Source organism: Perna viridis, chromosome 9, assembly GCF_037379345.1.
Source record: "Perna viridis isolate PV_CMFRI_1.1 ecotype Kerala chromosome 9, ASM3737934v1, whole genome shotgun sequence".
In the NCBI taxonomy this organism is placed as follows: domain Eukaryota; kingdom Metazoa; phylum Mollusca; class Bivalvia; order Mytilida; family Mytilidae; genus Perna; species Perna viridis.
The window spans coordinates 36379941-36392564 of record NC_142453.1 but is presented as its reverse complement, the minus strand read 5'-3'; the positions used below and the strand labels follow the sequence as shown (position 1 = coordinate 36392564).

General features: G+C 34.2%; 1 protein-coding gene across 3 annotated transcripts; it reads right to left on the bottom strand.

Annotated features, from left to right (window-relative positions):
* Positions 1-6637: 6637 nt before the first annotated feature.
* LOC148608204 (toll-like receptor 2) lies at positions 6638-12176 on the bottom strand. 3 transcript variants are annotated; one of them, XM_088545391.1, is made up of 2 exons: positions 12127-12176; positions 6638-10244 (listed from the first exon to the last, which is right to left on the bottom strand). In XM_088545391.1, the coding sequence occupies exons 1-2, from the start codon at positions 12127-12129 to the stop codon at positions 8130-8132; spliced, it is 2118 nt and encodes a 705-aa protein (XP_088401517.1). In that variant the 5' UTR covers positions 12130-12176; the 3' UTR covers positions 6638-8129. The 3 variants fall into 3 exon arrangements, with proteins under 3 accessions (XP_088401517.1, XP_088401518.1, XP_088401519.1); XM_088545392.1 differs by having other exon boundaries at positions 6638-11810; positions 12127-12163; XM_088545393.1 differs by having other exon boundaries at positions 6638-11695; positions 12127-12161.
* Between the last annotated feature and the right edge of the window lie 448 nt (positions 12177-12624).

The window sequence follows — 12624 nt, the reverse complement described above, 5'->3', positions numbered from 1 at the left end:
ATTTGTCCATAATACAGATTTTCCTTTTTTTACTACGACTGCCGCTGCGTGGAGCTTGGATATAAAAACATGTAATTATTACATCAAATGTAGTTTTTATGTTTAAAAAGACCAATCTAAGACGCACATATCGTTATCTCAAAGTTTTTTGTGAGTCTCAACAAAAGAAGACAAACAATTTCAATATAACACAAGCCTTTCTGAAAACAAAGTCAAATTAGATGTGAAAATAATGATTTATCTTTAAGGGTATGCTTAGTAGCGTGATATCCTTTAAAAAAGTTTGGGCTTTCAATTTCAAACAATCCAATTCGAATTAATTGAACCTATTTAAATTAAAAATTAAAATGTATTTCCTTCATTTCAAGTGCCAAGCGACGATTTAGTTTTCGATGACTAGACTATAGTTGTTAATAATAGTGAATAATTATCTTCACCAAAAACTGGAATATAAAATCAATGGAAATTTTAAAAGGGTGAAATATAGATTTTTCAATCGCATATGGTTGACATCATGTACTATGGGATGTATGTTATTTTAAGAGTATCAATATACTCTCTAATGGTTTAAATTTCGGAAATTGTCATCTTACTGTTATTGGTATTTAAGTATAAAATTCAATGAATTTTACTCAAATCATGTCGTTTGATGAACAAATAAACATCAAACAATATATAGAAACTTATCATACAGTGTTTTAACCATTTCACTTGGGCCCTTTAAATCAGTCAACTCATTCCAAAAAAATTCATCTGAACCATTTGCAATTTCATATTTTACTTGTATTGTTAATTTTATTCAGACGAAAAGAAATTACATGTAATGAGAGGAAATGAGACAGAAGTATTTTGAGTGCAAAAATATATGACATACATATATATATTTCGGTGATATAAAACAATACAAGTAAAATTGAGTCAAGTTTACTAATATATCATTGTCACTGACTTTATAAGAAATGACTCGAAAATGTGTTAACCATTCGCTTTTCCCCAATCTAAGAATAAAATAAGTACTATCTTTTAAAAAAGACGCACTAGAGTTTGTTTTTCTACTTATAATCATCAGGTGTTCTTTAATATCAAACAGTTTAGAACCGTCCAAAAACTCTTCATTTTATTCAGGCGAAGAGAAATTACATTTAATAAGAGTATATAAGACAGAAGTATTTTGGTATGTGAAGTATACTAAACCATGCGAGAAACGTGGATGCGGGTAATCGGCTCTGAAAATGGTGATTATACCTTACTAGTATTGTTTCGATTTGAGTTTGATTTTAAAAAATAGAGTGATTAGATATCAGTATGAATAAACTCACTCCAGAGTATTTCTGGATATATTGATTTTTCTCAACTTTAGAAATTAAGTACAACAGTTTTAGATTGCTCCCTTAAAAGCTAATTGTGTTGTCTGTGTAGTTTTTTTTTCTGCCGTCAGTACAGAAAATTCATGTCTGTCATCGCTATTGGATTGATTGCTATAAAGTTTGTATCTCAGTCACATCTCACAGATGAGAAAGGATTTCTACAGTTGGATTAGACAACCAATAGAACAGCATTTGCACCGCAAATTTAAAAGAATGACATCATTTTCACAGTTGGTGTCTGTCGGAGTTAACTTCATTTAAATTGAATTCCGAAACATCAACCATATATATTTCACCCATTACTTATTACATAGCTAAGGAATATTTCTTATTTTTAACATGTTATACAAAATAACCTTTTTGCGGCTGTTTACACTTTTTAATCGCGAAGAAAAAATTAAGAGTAAATTGTTAAAAAATTAAAGCATTCTTCATAATTTAATTTCGAACTTGTGAAAGTCCAAATCGTTATAAATTCCCATTTCAATGGAAAGTCTTTCTCGTATTTCTTCCGATTATTATTTTTTTTTCTTTTTCTTTTTTTCCGCCTCCAAATTTGCCTGCTTCTGATTAAATCATATCACCACAAGATTTTTTACCATCTTCTGCAATCTTGAGATAAGACTTTGGAATTCACCCTGTGATAATTTATCAGATTTGAGGTTTCCTTGGTTACGCAATTCGCAACTTGAAATGAAGCATTTCGGTTAGTCACTTAAACTTTAAAACCGTATGTCAAATAGTAATTTTGAAATAAACAGATTTTCCAACACACACCGTTATTATCTATTTAAAATGCATGGGTCTATGCTCAGTGTGTTTTAGTACTACATCGAGGGATGGCCATTTGACCTGGATGTAATAATTGAGACCTGTACTTTTGATGCATTATAATTCCCTCCCTTTGAATTTTGTATGTTAATGAAGACATCATATTTATTATTGATTGTTTTATTGAAACAGACAACAAAAAATGTTATATTACATTACTTAACTTACTACTTGATTAATGTTTCTTATAAATATATGAACTATTTTGTAAATCTAAAAATTGGCAGACACCTCACCATTTAGAATATTTGCAAGAGATAGGTCTTCACGTCTATTTGACCACTTATAGTATTATTGTAAACAGTGTATTTAATACGTCAGTGATGTTAAATCAAGTGCTTAATAGGAATGGATGGGAAAGATCATTAAAATTTATGACGTCATAACCTTTTTGAAGAAATGCTGCTATACCGGTACTTTATCATATTGTGTCTGGTTCTCGGTTCATTTCTTGTTATAACTACAGTGCATTTTTCGCTGATTTTAGACGGGATTAATACATTAACTCGAAATATTTAGATATGATCAATGATTTAATTGTTTAATTGATGATATTTATATTCGTTTTAATAATACTCTATACAGAGAGATTGTTGTTATTCCAATGGGACTAATTGGGCTCCTCTCATAACCGATTTGTTCCTCTAATGTTACGAATAGTACATGGTTAAACCCTTCAAAGATTCTCAAAACATGATATGTTGCGTGAATGTATTAATACTCTTAGATATCTTTATAATATTCTGTCTGTATATAATCATAACTTGATTACTAGTTCAAATAAATCCGATTTATCTATCATTTTAGAACTTATTTCTGATCCTGGTAATGTTGATTGTATCATCATTGAGTTAGCTTTCAGTGACTGCGAGCTTTCTTTAATTGAATATCTCATTAGCTCACTTGGCCAAAGGCCATGTGAGCTTTTGCCATCACTTGGCGTCCGTCGTCCGTCCGTCCGTCGTCCGTCCGTCGTCCGTCCGTAAACTTTTACATTTCAATCTTCTTCTCTGAAACCACAGGGCCAAATAAAACCAAACTTGACACAAATGTTCACTGGTATGAGGGGATGAAAGTTTGTGATTTTGGTGCCGATCGGAAATTCAAGATGGCCGCCACCGAGGATCTTAGTTTAACATTGGACCCTATGGGAGAAACATGTAAAAATCTTCTTCTCGGAAACCACTTGACCAAATTAAACAAAACTTGACACAAATGTTCACTGATATGAGCGAATGAAAGTTTGTGATTTTGGTGCCAATCGGAAATTCAAAATGGCCGCCACCGAGGATCTTAGTTTAACATTGGACCCTATGGGAAAAACATGTAAACATCTTCTTCTCGGAAACCACTTGACCAAATTAAACAAAACTTGACACTATTAAATGTTCACTGATATGAGGGGATGAAAGTTTGTGATTTTGGTGGCGATCAGAAATTCAAGATGGCCGCCACCGAGGATCTTAGTTTAACATTGGACCCTATGGGAAAAACATGTAAAAATCTTCTTCTCGGAAACCGCTTGACCAAATTAAACAAAACTTGACACAAATGTTCACTTTTATGAAGGGATGTAAGTTTGTGATTTTGGTGCCAATCGGAAATTCAAAATGGCCGCCACCGAGGATCTTACTTTAACATTGGACCCTATGAGAAAAACATGTAAAAATCTTTTTCTCGGAAACCGCTTGACCAAATGAAACAAAACTGGAAACAAATGATCGTTGGCATGAGGAGATGAAAGCTTGTGATTCTTTTGCCATTTCAAAATGGCTGCCACTGTGGATCTTAACTTAACCAAAGTTTCCGCTCGAGAAAATATACATCTAGAGGTCGCCACATGATCTTCAACAAGTGGGAAATTTCCTCCATGTAGCAAGCTCTAAATTGCCCCAATAAAAACAAAGTGGATAAATCAGTGAACACAATACTGAGGGGGGGCTGGAGGGGGTCTGATCCCGGAATCCCGACTTTATTTTTACTAAATCCCGAAATCCCGAACAACAAAGGAACTTAAAAACTGCTAAAATCCCGATTCCCGGTGGATTTATTTCCCGAAATCCCGGGCTTAACTCTCAGAAATCCCGAAATCCTGAGCTTAAAAACCTCTGATCCCAGCATCCCGAAAAAGGTCCGGCCCTTCCTCAATACTATATCAGTTTATCATTTATGGTAAGAAACTAAAATGTTTTAAAAAAAAAAGACAACTACATGCCAGTGACTATATTTCCTGCCTTGGGACAGGCGCAAACAATATGCAGCGGGGTTAAACTAGTTTTGTTGGATCCAAACCCTCCCCCTCTATACGGTCAAAGGCTAAAATAAATACAAAGTTAGACACACAGTAAAAATCAACCTGAAATACATCCAATTCATTAGAAAAGTACCTCAACAATTATTAACAATAACATAGAAGACAAACAAATGAGGTATAAACAATGAATGCTCGCAGTTACTGAAAGCAAGATCAGGACACAAATAAGGATGACAAATCTTCAAGCCTCCCAACACAAAAAATATCAGTTACAAAACTTCCAAAGGATTTAGAACTGCAACATCATAGACTATGTTGGTCTAGCAAGAAGTTGTGCAATGACTAAAATGCTAAAATATGAATGATTAAGTTATAATGTAATGATCTAATAAGAGTATCAATATTTTTTCCTACAAAGACAAGATTTAATGATCTGACAACAATGTCGAATTTATATCCTTTATGAATCAGTCCATTTAAATAATTCTTAAGATTTGATGGACATTGTTTGCATTTATGTGCCTTGTAAACTATATTTCCATACAAAACTGGATGTGAAATGCCTAGTTTAATAAGATTAGTTTTTTAGCAAAGTAATCATGATGGAGGCTAAGAAACGCTGTGTTTTGCAGAAATTTCATGGATTCCGCAAAACAATGGCAATTTCTGCATTTTTAAAGGCCTGGTTCCGGATTTTAGTATGTTGGGGTTGCAAACTATGCATTATGTCCCCTTTCCAACCTGTCCCATGCAATAATTCCTGTTTACCAATGCTTTAAATTGCAAGAAAATCTTCATCTAAGGAAAATTCCTTGTAAATTTACGCAAAATTATATGAAATATTTAGCAAGTAATTAAACCAGGTGAGCGATACAGGCTCACGTGAGCCTCTGGTTTTGTCTATATTGTATGTTGCTGTATTCCATGAAGCAGAATTATATATATTACTGATTGAATTTAATGGTGTTTTTCAGTTCGTTTTTGACCTTACATTAAAGGGTTACGGTTATAAAACTAGTTTAATCCACAACAGACATGCAGAAGATATTAGTTATTGATGTGTCCTCGTGTCCTCATTTGACCTTTTACTTTATTATGAACTCGTGGATCGTTATGGTGTATCCATCTGCATCATGAAAACTGATTTATTCAACGGGTCATAGTTTTCCTTTCTTCGTTTGTCTACTCCGGACTTGACTTTTTGTGAGCAACACGGCGGGTGTTTCTAGAAAAGTAGAGGACGCTTACCCTACCGGTGCACCTAGTCATTGCTCCCAGTTTTTTTAGTGGAGTCCGAGTTGCTCATTTGCTTTTGTTACTTTGCATGTATGATTTTAGTTGCTTTATGTTCTTTGTTGTGTATGTCTGTTTCCATATCTAGTTTTTGTCCCTGGATTACATTCTTTTGATTACCGCTATAACCTTGATTCCCTTGATTACTTTTTGACGAAATGTCATCGCTCTGGTACCGTGAATTTTGTTATTTTTTTGTCTGGCATATCAGGGCTTACTTAAAAGTGTGTACACTTTTGGGTTTTTCTTCAATGCCTAATCGTAGTCAAGTATTGACTGTTTTGCTAACTGCAAACATCTAGAAACTATAAATGTTATGACCTGAATTTTTATTTTGTTGCATTTCTACTGCGCTTACAAGTATACAAACATTCTTACATTAGACACTCTTACATTATTTAAACAATGTCGTGTAATGTCTAAAGAAAATCTTTGTGATGGATGGAACAGAAAATCGAAGACATGGAAATGTTATGCAGCGATATTGTCTGCAAATGCAAAATCGTAGTATTTGCTGCATTTAGAAACATGTCAGGTTTCGACAATATGTCAACGTCAAAGCGACGCATTTGGAAATAAAAGTAGCATGACATTTGGTAAATGGTTATCTTCAATATATCCACCAGAGCTCGAGATAAAGGAGACTACAGAAAAAAGCTTGTTCTGAATCTTGAATTTGACAACAGTGGTCAGATTTATGACAAAAGAGACGACTTCAATTTCCCTTACTATTGCAGCGATATACTTTCAATGCCATAAACATCTGCGTAACAGACTCCTGAATCAGGGATATGAGGAAACGCGTCTCAAAAGGTCTCTTACAAAAATATTTTTCTAAAATATCAGTCGTTGATGTTGAATAATCAGTTTCTCCTAAATTGATGAGTAAGGATTGTTTTTTTTTTTTTTTTTTTTTTTTTTTTGTTTTTTTTTTGGGGGGGGGGGTTAACGATTATGAAGCAATAGCATGCAAATGCTACTTAATCACCAGTATATTAAGGCAGCAATGAAAAAAGGAGGTTAAGTTCGCTCGATTTCACCGACTCTTTCGTTTGAAATGCCTGTACAAAGTTAGGGTCATTGCGGTACCAGCTGATCCGGTGGTGTAATATATATTTTGCCAGATTTATTTTGGACTTGTCTTGGATCGAATAAGTCTTTTGTAATTTGGTTGTTACCCTTATTTATCGAAGACAATGAAATACTTTAACGGGGTATCTGATTTTACTTGAAAGTATGCATTGAAAGAGTATAATCAAGGAAACCATGATTCTAGCAGAAATCAAAAGAATGTAATCAAGGGACAGAGACCAGACATGGAAAACAGACACACATAACAAAGAACATAATATAACCAAAATAATACGTACAAAGCAACAAAAGCATATGAACAATTGAAATCAACAAAAACTTGAAACTACCATTTCCACGAAGAGTTTCACTTTTATCGCCTGAAGGCTAAATCATAACTTGGTCTGCATAAATTTTAGATTTGTGCGCTTTTCTTTTAGTATGAAATTTTATTTCAATGCTTAATTCTCTTGCATAAAAGCTATTCCTTCCCCGTTCCAATTTAAAGGGAAAAATCAATTGGTTGTTTGCTACATAAATGAGTAGCTTGAAACATTTGATTTGTACTTGCAACAAAAAAACATCGTGTCCCGATATATATTAGATAAAGCAGCATAGTTATTGTACTCTTGTATATATCTGTCCGAAGTAAGAAACTTGTTTTATAGTTACTTTGTCTCTTTGTTTCCTTTTTGTTCATTTTACAACTTAGTTTTGAATACACATCATTTAGGCTTAGCTACGCCCCTGTACCTTTTTGTTACCCTTGACTTATCTTTTTAGTTCCTATGTGTTACCTTTGAAGTACCTTTACCTTTAAGTACCTTTGTTTTACCTTTTCAGTGTTCTAGTTTTACCTTTTAGTGCCCCAGGCTTGCATTTTTAATACCTTTGTCTTACCTTTTCAGTTTCCTTGTCTTACCTTTTCAGTTTTTCTTGTCTTACATTTTCGATATCCTTGTCATACCTTTTCAGTGACCGAGTCTTACCTTTACAGAACCCTTGTCTTACGTTTTCAGCTCCCTTGTTTTTACCTTATCAGTGCTCCTGTTCTACCATATCAGTGCTTTTGTCCTACCTTATCCGTGCTCTTGTAGTACATTATCAATGCTCTTGTCCTACCTTGTCTGTGCTCTTGTCTTGCCTTTTCAGTGCCTCTGTCTTACGTTTTCAGTAGTATACTCGTCAAATATTGTTTTGTAAATGCGAATATTTTTAAAACGTTGATTCTAATGTCCGTGTTATTATTTATTGCATGACTTTGAACAAACAGTAGTATTGATACAATGCGATATTTTAGAACAAGTTCTTGTTTATAGTTCTGCCACTGGTAGGAAAGCAATGGGTTTTCTTAGACTTTCAACGACACATTTCCAAAATATTTCCTCCCCTTGTCCTTTTTGGTATCTGAGAAATGGTGTACTGTCGAGTAACATACATATTTGACTTGTCATGTGGTTTGTGTTAATATTCTCTATCATTATAGGTAGAACGATGTCTTTCCCCATTCGTCGTCGCCTCTCGTGCACGACGTCGACCTCCCACTGACACCACTCACTCTTTGTAAATGCATTCGACAATACTACGATGACTTTCCATGACCTCTTCAGAAAGTTGTCGATGTTACTGGTGATTGCCTCCCCAGGTTCAAAGTCTCTATGGTGAACACACAAACGAAGACCCTCTTCTTTCTCAACCTTATTAAGAAGATCTGTGTGTACCCATTTTCTATCGGAATCGCAATATACAACGAAAGCGTCATACAGATAGTTGTTGGAGTTCTCTATTTGAAAGTATCCTTGTCGTTTTGTCTGACGAATCTTTATGAGATACAAATAATTTTTTATTGTCGGTTTGCATCTTATAACTAGTACTATAAATATAATAAAGAGAAGTAGAACAAACGAAACTGATATAACAGTAGTATACATTGGGTTCCAGGGGAAACATTCTTCTTTAGTAGGCCTATATGTTGTTATCCTTTGAAATCTCATTTTCACTGGTTCTGAGCACAAATAATTCCTTGGAAAACTGTCTAATAACCGATAATTTGATTGTGCCCATTCAATGAACCAAACTAGGTCACAGTTACAAATGTATTGATTGCTTGATAAATTTATTTCTTTTAGAGATTTTATCATTTCTTTCGTAAAAGAATGCTTGCCAATAAATGAAATTCTGTTTCCAAACAAATCCAAACGTTTCAGAAATTTTAAGCCTCCAAACAGTTTGGTGCCGTCCGAAAAGCTTACAATTTTATTCTGCCGGAGGGAGAGTAATTCTAATGAGATGAAATGGGAAAAGAAGTCTATTGGTATGTGCAATATACCAAGCCTATCAAGAAATAAGGATTTCAGAAGAGCCAGGGGAAAAAGAAGTTGTTTGAGAATGTCATTACCATCGGCAGATGGTAAAAAGTTATCCGATATATCTATTGCTCTTAAGTTTGGTATTTGGGTAAACCACGTATTGACGTCACCAAGGAGTTTTACCCCAGATGTTTGAATAAAGAGCTCTCTTAAGGAAGGAATGTCAAATAATCCTTGCTTTAAAATATTCAGGTGTTGCCCAACTGATGGCATGTACAAAACTTCTAAGGCTTTCAAATATTTAAAACTTTGTTTAGTTAATTTTGAAATTCTGTTATTCCCTAAAGACAGTCTCCGTAGATTCGGTAGGCATCGGAAAATACCTGTTTCGTCTAGAAAATTATAATCAAGTCTAAGTGTTTTGAGTTGAGGAAATCTACTCTGGATGTGGTGACCACACCATTCTGGTATTTTTTCGATTCGATTTTGATTCAGAAAGAGCGTATCCAGAGATGGAAAATATGAGTTCTGTTCCGAAAGTTCCCGGATATTGTTTTTCTGAAAATCTAATTTATAAAGTTTTGAAAGGCTGGACAACTTATTCCAATCTAATACATCCAAATTATTACCCCGTAAGCTTAAAACACGTAAGTTAGGGAATAAGTCGATTAGTTTATTGGGAAACCTTGACCACATATTGTCTTGAAAAATAATACTTTTAATTTCTTCCCTGTTTACGGTTTTCAGAGCATTATACAATGATGACGTGTTTAACGAAGTTTCATTCGATATCTCCACAGTTATAAGATACTTCAAAGACATAAAAGCTCCATTTGTCATATTCTTGATGCCATTATTCCTCAACTTTAATGCGTAAACACGGTTGAACGTCAGGTTTTGAAAAGTTGTATCCACAATGAAGTGTAAATGACCATTCATCATCATAACAGAGGTTATTTTCTTTGGGAATCGCGGAATATAGGTAAGACTATAGCACTTTGCACTTTTTTGTTTTGAATGGTAACAAGTGCACTGCTTTGGACACGGCACGTCTTTGGTTGTCTGTGGTAAAATAGAGTTAATGACACTCAGTATTACTACGATCTTTACAGCACTACCCTGAAAGATACATCAATATGAGGAGCAATAATGTCATTAACTTTTATGAAAAAAAAACAATTCTAAAAATAAAACATGCATTAAAAAAATTATCCCAAGAGTAAGCTCATTGACATAAATCATACAGACAAGTAATGGCAGACATAGAACGTCAGTGATATTCACAACCAAAACTTATCGCGCAAATGTTATGTAGCAATAATCTTTTATGTATAGGATCAGATGTCATTGTTAAATTATTCCATTTTACTATCATTTTAGTTCATCATAAGCCATTCGGAATACACCATGGTCGACAAAACATTTCAAATATCAATTTTTTTCAAATATATACCGAAAAATGGCGCTTTAACGTATTGTTCGACAGTGCTCATATAAAGGACACCTTTTGGCTTTTGTGTATACATAAGTGCAGAACATCGTGAAACGTCATAGACAAATGTGGCCATCTTAATTTACTTTTCATATATATTCCAGAATGCGACGACTCTATTCTCTACACTGCTCCATCGGATCATAGTTGTTACAAGGAAGATAACGTAAGGATCTCAAAATAATCCCAACAATGTTTAGAACGATCAAATTCGGTTGTTCCCTTTGTGGAACTCGAACTCGTACCACTGTGATATCTATGACAACACCGACTGCACTAGGTCCAGCGCTCAAGTTAGACCATTCGGCCAGCCAGGCTAGATAAAATATAGCTTTCGCTGGCCGTGTCATTCCTCCTTGAAGGTTATATTAGGTTGTAACTAATACACGATGTATGGTAGTACAGGACAGCTCATCTGGATGTTGTTATGTAGGATAGAGAATCAAATTAGCAGTACGGTAATATTTTACATGCGTCCAGAATGTTGCGACTCTAATCTCAACACGGCTCCATCGGATCATAGTTGTTACAAGGAAGATAACGTAAGGATCTCAAAATAATAATAATAATTAATACATGGAAGATAACATTGATTTGTTGTGACATTTCCGATATCGTTGAGAATTAATTTTTCTGATTCTTATACATATAGCAATTTCAAAGTTAAAACTTTTGTAAATGTCAACAAGTGAACCAACCATAGTTTGAAAATCATGTGATTATCATTTGCATATAAATATTATATCAGCAAGTTATACCTAATTTTATAGAGGACTATTGAAGTCCTAATACTGGTATTTAATACTGATTTAAATTTTGACCCTCGAGAAGCACCTAGAGCTAGATTTCACTGTTTTAACCACACCTGTGTCAAACGAATAGGCCTGCAGCAGCGCTAAGCTTGTCCTAAAAGGCAATCCAACAGGTGCAAGAGAGAGAGCTTTGGTTTCGCCACAGGAGGCCCGCCGGCCCTATCCACCTCTTCCAATTTCTATCGGCAAACAAAACTCGTCGGCCCTATTTTTTATATCAACAATCAAGCAATCTGCCTATTAACCTGAGCATGGAGCCTGGTATCCTAAATGGATAACATTAGTATGTGTAGTAAATTCCCGGTTGGCAACCAATAAAACGGAATTAGGATCTTACTAGTTCTGTATCTTTAACAAAAGCACAATGTTTACAGCTCAAACCTAAAAATTGTATAGAGTTGACAAGAATCGTTGTTATGTGAAAATGTAGAAGACATAATTATTCTTAAAAATGCCAATACATTCAATTTCGTTTGCTTGAGTGCCACACCGGTTTTAAATGGGTTACATGCTGTTCTATTTTAAAGCAAGCGATTTGTCCCTCGTCTGTTGTCCTTTCCGTGTTCCTGTAATTGTTTTGTTCATGGATTTGGTATAGTTATCCATATATTTGCCATTATTACATTATAATTCACAATACATAAGAATTTATGTAACTATTTTACTAATCTCACTATGCTAGTTCAAAATAACTCACCATAATTATATTGTGACTGCACACTATGCACCCTGGGTGTTACATTTAGATTTAAAGGAAATGATTCATAGATTTTACATCATTGTGCTTTTCCGTTTCGTAGGGAATGTGAAATATTTGTAATATCAAATTTCCTTTTTAGGTTTGTTTTGTTCGTCTCTAAATATGACTTAATCAGTTAATGCGGAAACAAAACGCGTGCTATATATCAAATGGGCGTTAGTTGGCGAGTCTCGAATAGGGATTGTTTCGGAAATTTGCAATTTCAAAATCATTGATATGCACTCAATATGACAACGACGACTTTTATAACGACGCACAAATGTATCAACTTAAAAAGAAGAACTTTGTCCTCGTAGTATGAAAATTACACTCGAAATCGCTTGAAATACAAAATGCTAAACGTGAGTTTATAAACAAATATTCATGCAATAAATTTATTGGACGTACAGATGTTTCTTTAGCACGACCTTTTAATTTAACAGATTTGTGGCCATA